The sequence below is a fragment of the Grammomys surdaster genome, unplaced genomic scaffold, assembly GCF_004785775.1.
Source record: "Grammomys surdaster isolate TR1022 unplaced genomic scaffold, NIH_TR_1.0 279, whole genome shotgun sequence".
NCBI classification, from domain to species: Eukaryota; Metazoa; Chordata; class Mammalia; order Rodentia; family Muridae; genus Grammomys; species Grammomys surdaster.
Genome location: NW_021604720.1, coordinates 12,620,338 through 12,629,187, shown reverse-complemented (window position 1 = coordinate 12,629,187; position 8,850 = coordinate 12,620,338). Strand labels below are relative to the sequence as shown.

Genomic DNA, 8,850 nt, shown 5'->3' with positions numbered 1-8,850 from the left:
GACAGGGTTTCTCCGTGTAGCCCTGGCTGTCCTGGAACTCACTATGTAGACCAGGCTGGTCTTGAACTCTGAGATTTATCTTCCTTTACTTCCCAAGTGCTGGAATTAATGGTGCCACAGGCAGCATGCTTTTTATTATTATTATTAAAATATATATGTGTGTGTGTGTGTGTGTGTGTGTGTGAGAGAGAGAGAGAGAGAGAGAGAGAGAGAGAGAGAGAGAGAGAGAGAGAAGTAGATGCCAGCTGAGTCCAGTTAGTGCCTGTATGCACGTGGGCATAGGGGTTGCTAGGGCAACCTATCAGGGGCTCTAATCCCAAGGGAAACTGACAGAGAGAGAGAGAGAGAGAGAGAGAGAGAGAGAGAGAGAGAGAGAGAGACTAGCAGACTAGTCAAGAAAATAGGTTTATCTTGGTCTGAGGTTTGGCTTCTGTCGAGAGCCTTGAGCTATCTTGGGGCACAGGGGAAGGGAAGAAGAGCTCATGTGGTCCAGATGAAGCAAGAGAGAGCTGAGGAAGTCAAATTCTTGTGATGGATCTGCTCTCAGGATTACTATCTTCCTCCCACAAGAACCAACTCACTCCTACAGGAAGAGCATACATTCCTGTACTGCAGGTCCTATAGCCTACACATCTCTCAGGCCCGGCAGCTTTTACATTATTGCATTGGGACTTATGGTGCAGCACAGGACCTTTAAGGGACATAGTCCAGCTACAGCAGTCACTTTATGTGTGGTGAGGGGAATTGACGACTGGGGTCCTGAGGGCTTGGGCTAAGTGCTTGGCTCTATCATGTACTTAGTAATTAGTTCACACAGCGTTAGATTCTGCCTTAAGGTTTTTCCATTATACATTGTCTTCTCTGTTTGCTCTTCTGAAGCAGAAAGCGAAAAATTCAAGATTATATTAGTGTATGTGTGTGTACACTACAGCACTGTTGTTAATTGTGGAGGTCAGGGGTCAACTTGTGGGAGTTTGCACTCTCTTTTTTTTTTTAAATTAATTTATTTATTTATTATATGTAAGTACACTGTAGCTGTCTTCAGACACCCCACAAGAGGGCATCAGATATCATTGCAGATGGTTCTTAGCCACCATGTGGTTGCTGGGATTTGAACTCGTGACCTCTGGAAGTGCAGTCAGTGCTCTTAACCACTGAGCCATCTCACCAGCCCTGTACTCTCTTTTTTTACCTAGTTGGTTCTGGGTTTTAACTCAGATTATCCTGCTTGGTAGCAGGTATCTTTACAGCAGAGCCATCTTACTGGCCTTAATTTTTTTTTTGTTATTATTATAAAAATTGAAGTTTAGGCTGGGCGGTGGTGGCTCACGCCTTTAATCCCAGCACTTGGGAGGCAGAGGCAGGCGGATTTCTGAGTTTGAGGCCAGCCTGGTCTACAGAGTGAGTTCCAGGACAGCCCGGACTATAAAGAGAAACCCTGTCTCGAAAAACCGAAGGAAAAAAAAAAAAGAAAAAGAAAAAAAATTGAAGTTTATCTGGTTGACAGTGGTGGAGACTAGGAAGTCTAAGAGCCCTGAGCCAAAATCTGATGAGGGTTTTGTACTGTGCCGCAATAGGACTGAAAATGCCACAGAGTGGGATTGGTGGTGGGGGCTGGGGGTGAGGTGCTAAGTATAAACTCACACTTTCTTCAGAAGCCCACTCCCCTCCTAACCAACCCAAGGTTGTACTGAGAAGAGTTCGGAACTTTTAAAGACTTCCGTATCACAACACTGTCCCAAGGAGGTTAAAGCACAGTACTGTGGCTGCCATGGCTATGCCACAAATGCAGAACTTGGAGTTCAGTGATTGTCTGAGGTTGCACAGCAGGAAGTACTAAAGCTGGAATCGAGACCCATGCAGTCTGGACCCCGAGTCCACAGCTTCTAGCGCCAGGTCAGGCAGAATGAACGGCTAAAGGCATGCACAAAAGGTTGTAGTCAGTCCTCTCTCTGAATTGATGGGTCTAAACAGCCTACTGCTACACAGTGAATTCCAGAACAGTCTGGAGTACATAAAAAGACCCTGTCTCAAAAAAAACAAATAACAAAAAGATACAGCAGCAGGAGCTGGGCAAAGTATGAAAGCTATGGGTTAGGTGAGATCAATTTCTCTACCTCAGCACCATAGCCATTTGGAGTATGTGATTCTTTGTTTTAGAGAAAGCTGTCCTGTGCTCTAGAGAATGCTTTGCCTGGCCTCTAGCCACCTGGTGCAAGTAGCACCTCTCCTGAAAGTTGTGACAAACAAACAAAAAAATGTCTACATATACTACCAAAAACTGTCTAGGAAAGGAACACACACACACACACACACACACACACACCAGTGGTGTTTTCCATCGGCTCAACACATATGGCTGCCATGCCATGAGCGGGCACTACGGTGAAGACAGTTGCCGAAGTTGCAGATTTCTTTTTCCCTCCCTCCCTCCCTCTTTCCCTCCATCTCCCCCTCCCTCCTTCCTTTCTTCCCTCCCTTATTTTCCTTTCTTTTCCCTTCCATCCCTTCTCTTTTTGTTTTTTGAGACAGGGTTTCATTATGTAGCCCAGGCTCACCTTGAACTCAAGGCAATACCTGTGCCTCAGTCTTCCAGGCACTGGGATTTACAGGTGTGTTCAACCATACCAAGCTAACTTGTTTTTCTCATAGAATTCTCAAGTTATGGGTAGGCAGAGGTGATACCCTCCTTTAATCCCACCCAGGACTCTGGAGGTAGAGGCAGTAGGATCTCTGAGTTCAAGACCAGCCTAGTCTACAGAGAAAGTTCCAGAACATCCAGGCCCACACAGAGAAACCTTGTCTCAGAAAAGAAAAGAATTCTCAAGTTAACACCCACTGCCCAAGGGATCACTGAACCTTATATTTATGGGACACTTAGCTGCTGCAGAGTATGAGGAAACCTGAGAAGATGAGCTAGTTCAGGATAAGAAGCTTGTGGTGGGTGTGGGGTTGAAATCTAAATCCAGATAACTTGAAAGCCAAGCTCACCTGTGCTCCCAGGCCTGAGGTCAGATCTTTCTGACATCACCTTGCAGGTCTCCTGGGCTCCCTGGCCATCACCTTGGCAACCCCCAGTAGCTTCTCCTATTGGGTATCCACTTACAGTGCCTTCTCTTCTGGTCAACTATTGCTGAGAGAAGGCAAAGGGGCTGTCCTGGGACCTTTGTCTAAGCATATCAGGCCGCAGGCCACGATTTCCTTTTTCATTATTAAGGCCTAACTGTCAAAGTTCTCCATTTGTTCTGGGTGAAATAGGGAGTGGTTAAGGACACATTTCTTTATCTTCTACTGGACAGTGAATGCCCAAGGGGAAGAAATAAAATCATATTTATCTCAATACTTGGCTATGTGTGACACTTAAAGGAGCCTAGTAAATATGTTCAGTGAGCTGATGAATGAGCTTTGAATACTCGTGGTGGAAGACCTGAAGGCATGCTTCGTCATAGGGTCTTGACTTGAAGCCCAAGGTCACCTCCAAGCTGTGATCCTAGGCCATGTGGCCGTATGTTAAGGTCAATGGCTGGCAAACGTTTCCTTCCAAGTGCCCGTCGTTATCTTCTTTTGGCTGCCCTTACAGCCTCTCACAACTATTCAACACTCCTTGTCTGAAACAATGGCCAGAGATAATACTCAGCTGGCTGATGTGGCCGTGATCTTATTAACCAAGATAGGGAGCGGGCCCACTGTGGGTTACCAGGCCTAAGACTTGGGAGGAAAAAGACTCAGGGTTGGGGAGATAGCTCAAAGTGTGACAAACTAGTGTGACCACCAGGGAGAAAGACACGGCTGGGCTCCTCGATTCACTGGCCAGCAGTCTAACTTGATCAGTCAGCTCCAGGCCAAATGAGATACCCTGTTTTACAAAACACGGTGGATCTGGGCACAGTGAAGCTTGTTTTTAATTCCCATACTTCAGAGGGAGAGGCATGAAGATCTCTCTGAGTTCCAGACCTGGCTGGTCTATATATTGTGTTTTAGGACAACCAGGGTTGCATAGAGACCCTGTCTCAAAAAAGCAAACCAAAGCACACAGAGACAAAACCAAGGGGGATGGCTCCTGAGGTTGACTTCTGGCCTCTGCATTTATATCCACACACATGTACACACACTCACAGGTACATGAGCATACACACATACACACGGAGAGAAATACCAAGGAAAAAGTCCCCTAAGTTGGCCCTGTTTCTGGTCCTGGTGTAGTCAGGCAAGACTACGTGAATTCTGTCACAACAATTCCATCCAATTCCATTCACTGAGCACTTATGAGCTTATGGCACTTGCATATAAGTATTTTGTTTCCTTTCCAGCTCACTGTGACACCCAACACTTGGGGACATGACAGGGGATTAGGATTTTAGGATTCAGAAACCTGACTGCTAAGGTTTGCTTCCGCCATTGAAAGTGTTTTGGGAGCCTGAAAAAAAAAAAAAGGAAGCTCCCTGATTTTGTCACATGTCCTGTCTGTAAAGCTGGGGTGGCCATCCATCTCTGGAGGTTGGGGTTGGGGTTGTAATCATAGGCCAAGGCAGACCAACACAATACAACAGTCCTTGTGGGTGGACTAAGGGGGAGCATCAGTAGGTCCAGTGTGCTGGCAAGTCTGGAGACCAGTTAGTTTGCATGACTGTCCCTAGAGTCCTCAGACACCGGTGCTCAAGCCAAGTTGCTTGAAAAGGTGCAGCCTCAACCTCTGGCCGCAGGGACCTAAAGCTCCGCCCAAAGGTCTCTCAAGCCCCGCCCACACACTCTGGGATTTGTAGTCTTTCTGGCTCGCCGGCCTCAGCCTCAGCTCTTATTGGTTTCTTTGTACGCCACACTCCGATGTCGCACCAATCAGGATGCGCAGACGGCCCTGGCTTAGGGATCGGTGCTGCAGCAGCTCAATCACAGCCGGGGCGGACTCTCGAGGTGGCTGCTTTGAGTTTGCGCGACGCCCGGAATTCCCACGGTTCTGCAGTCACCGCGGCGATCACCCGCCCAGGTAATCGAGGACCCCCGGGAGGACCCGCGCCCCAGGAGAGGTGACTTACCGGGTTTTGGCAAGACTTTCCATCCCTCGACCCTTTCTGAGTAATATTTCCCTTCTGAAAGCTCCCAGCTGGAGACTTGTTTTTGTCGCTAGTGTGCTTTGCTGGAACGGCGGGTTGCCCCGGACGGCGAAACTGAGGCAGGAGGAGGAGTCGGTTCACCGAGGTTTCACAGTCAGGCAGCTCCTGGCAGAGTCCCGGGCTTAGTTGTTGATGTTTTTAACTTGGAGCATTGCACCCGTAGAGAGGGGCGATTCCCGATCTGAACAAAAAATACCCAGACAGGAATACCCCAAATATTCCTGAGACGGGCTAGTGGGTTTCAGGGAGGTTCACATCCTCCTTGAAAGTGAAAGCTAGCCTGTGTGGTCCCTGGCCCCTTAGGGTTAGGATTATTTTGTGTAAGTATTGTAGACACTAAGGATGGAATGTATGTCACGTGCTCCGTTTTATAGCTGAAAATGAGTGGTTAGGATTTGAGACTCGTTCTGTGGTCTGTAGTTGTATGCCCTGTGGAGTATTCTTTACTCTGGGTCTGCAAACCAAATATTTGTTGGTCTGTGGTAAGGGTAAGCTTTTGCTTGCTTTGAGACAGCCTCCTCAAACTCACCATGTAGCCCAGGTTGGTTTGGAATTCAGTGACCCTCCTGCCTCAGCTTTCTGAAGGCCGGAATTACAGGACTGGGCCACCATACTGTGTTCTTTGCTAAGATATTGAGACGAATTTATTTCGTTGAGGGTAGAGATAGTCCTTTGTGTACAGAGACAACACCCAATCCTCGTTTGTGAGGAACTAGGACTTGGTGTGGGGTGGAGTGGGGTGAAGTTACAGTGATGGAGATGGGGCAGTAGCTAGCGGGATGGAGGAGGAGTGTGTGTTACCTGGAGAACAGCAAGGCGAAGTTGTGGACAGGGATTTGGACCTGGAATTGTGGAGCCTGATTGGAGTAAGGGATTACATGTGTGAAGTGCGCTGATGCAGGAAGATGTCACGTGAATCTCGAATGCCCTTTAGTGGGGTGGGGAATTCAGATCTTGTCCTGAATACCCAGGGATCTGCCTTTAGTGTAGATTTCTCTTTACCTTACAGCTTTTGTAGGGTAGAAAGTATTAGAAGAGGCCACACTGAAGACCAGAAGGGTACCACAGCAACCCCCAGGGGAGTTTCAGCAGTGGTAGGAAGAGAAGATTCCAGACCAACTGAGGAAGTAGACTACACCGTGCCCAGGATGCTGTTTATCGATGGGGGTGCATTCTTGGACATGGGTGTCTGTAGGCGATGTTGCTGTGTGTACACTGTGTGAGTGTGGGGGCTTTCACAGGAGCCGGGATGCTGTAGGGCTCTCACTGTGGAGCCGCTTGGTGCCATCAGAGATGATATCCTGTACGTGAGGAGATCGAGGCTGCGGCCTCCAGAGCGTTTTCTATTTATAGTAACTGGGAGGACTCTCTGGAGCCACCAACAAGCCAGCAGAGGGTCATGTCCTGCACATAATTATGAGGCTGCCAGCACAGTGGCTTGTTGTCCCCAGTGTTGCCGGGGACACATGAGTAAAGCATTGGGTGACAGCATTGTGACAGCTCCAGGGATAGTAGTAATGGGACATTCTGGCTCTTCCTCCTCTGGATCCGACATGGTGTATGTGATGTGGAGGCTGTTAACCCAGAAAACCCAAACAAAACAAAACGAAACACATGCCCCGTTTCACAGTGTTGAAGTGAAAACTCTGCTTCTGGAATTTTCCTGTGACTCTTGGAGAAATGCTCACTGTTGTCCCTGTTATTGTTATTGTCAAGTATTTTTTTTGGAGACAGGATCTCTACATAATCCTGGTTGTCCTGTAACTCACTATATAGACCAGGCTCAACTCACAGAGCTAGGCTTGCCTCTGCCTCCCGAGTGCTGAGATTAAAGGTGTGTACCACAGCAGGCCCCGTTGGCTTTTCTTATGAGCCAGGCCTTTACTCTAGCCAGAATGACCTTGAATTTGCAGTGACTCTCCTCCCTCAGCCTCTAGAATGCTGGGAGTTTAGATTTGCCAAAAACTCTTGGCTTCAGCATTATGGTTTTTTTTCTGAATTGTTTTACTATTGTGTGTATATGCCCTTGTGTGTACATGTACGAGTGTGTACATGCCCTATTGCACAAGTTCCATGGCCCATGTGTGGAGATGAGAGGAGAGCTAGCTCTAGGTGTACACACCCTATTGCACAAGTTCCATGGCCCGTGTGTGGAGATGAGAGGAGAGCTAGCTCCAGGCTAGCACGTTCTCAAGTAGCTGAGTGATTCTTCCGTTTCCTTCTGTCTTTGGGTGGATGTGCTGAGATCGCAAATGCTGATTCAGTTTTTTTTCACTTGGCTTCTGGGAATCAGCTCCTCAGACTTTCTAGGCTAGTTCCTTTAACCACTGGATCATCTCCATGGCCCTCCAGTATTATTTTTTTAAACCGCAGAAAGTTGCTTAGTGGACCAAAGTTCGAATCTCAGTTTATGATGACGTTGTCACGAGCATTGAGGATGTTGAAATCTGAATGATTAAATGAACATGTGATGAGGCTCATTGATTTTTTTTAACACCCCTCACCCCTCCCAAAACATAGTCAGATACTTATGTAACTTTCAGATTTGGGAATGTAAAGTTTGATGCTATCAGATGAAAGATGGGAGAAAATGACATAACTGCTTGCCGTAGACCAGTGGTTCTCAACCTGTGGGTCTCAACCCCTTTGTGGGTTGCATATCAGATATCTTTCCTATTAGATATTTACATTACAACTCATAACAATAGCAAGATTACAGTTATGAAGTAGCAAGGAAATATTTTTGTGGTCGGGGATCATCACAACATGAGGGACTGTATTAAAATACCACATTAGGAAGGCTGGGAGCCACTGCCTTAGAACAAAGTAGCCACTTGCAAAAGGGTGAATTAAAAAAACCCAGTGATGCCAGGTGGTGGTGGCACATGCCTTTAATCCCAGCACTTGGGAGGCAGAGGCAGGCGGATTTCTGAGTTCGAGGCCAGCCTGGTCTACAGAGTGAGTTCCAGGACACCAGGGCTATACAGAGAAACCCTGTCTCAAAAAGCCTAAAAAACAAAAACAAAAACAAAACAAAACAAAACAAAAAACAAAAAAACAAAAAACAAAAAACAAAACCCAGTGTCCCAGCACTGGAAAGACAGGGAGTTTGTGAGTTCAAGGCCAGCCTGGTTGACATAGATTTGCAGGACAGTCAGGGCTAGGTAGAGAAAGCCTGTCTCAAAAAACCCAAACACCCTCTCCCACCATGCAGTTCTTGGGAATACTGTAGATGTTTGTGTATAAAAAGAGGTTTGTTGCAGTGTTTGTGACATTGCTTGTAGTGGTTAAAAAACTAGAAACAGCCTACCACTCTGAGAGGAAGAAAGTGTCTACTGGATGTCTGTAGATCAAATTAAGAGTATAATGAATTAACTGGAAAGAAATGCTAATTTAGAGTAATGTATCATGGGTGGCTGAGGATGGGACTGCCAGGCGGAGATCCCATCTGTAATGTTTTGTGGGTGTTATGGAGGATGAAATCAAATATTGTTACAGGGTAGTTTAGATAATAGTGCAGGTGAATGGGACAGAGTGGTCATGTTTACATCTTCTAGGTTTTTGAGACAGACTTTCCCTATGTAAGCTTGGCTGTCCTGGAACTCACTTTGTAAGATCAGGCTGGCCTCAAACTCACAGAGATTCCCCCTGCCTCTGCCTTCCAAGTGCTGGGACTAAAGTTGTGAACCACTTCTCTCTCTCTCTCTCTCTCTCTCTCTCTCTCTCTCTCTCTCTCTCT

The 8,850-nt window shown here is 46.9% G+C and overlaps 1 protein-coding gene across 1 annotated transcript in view; it reads left to right on the top strand.

Moving 5' to 3' along the window:
* The first annotated feature begins 4,806 nt into the window (after nt 1-4,806).
* Lgmn (legumain) overlaps nt 4,807-8,850 on the top strand; it is a 38,406-nt gene continuing 34,362 nt past the window's right edge. Inside the window, exon 1 of the mRNA XM_028777325.1 lies at nt 4,807-4,984. Within this exon, the coding sequence (XP_028633158.1) occupies nt 4,842-4,984 (143 nt within the window). The 5' untranslated portion in view covers nt 4,807-4,841. The remainder of the gene's footprint in view (nt 4,985-8,850) is intronic.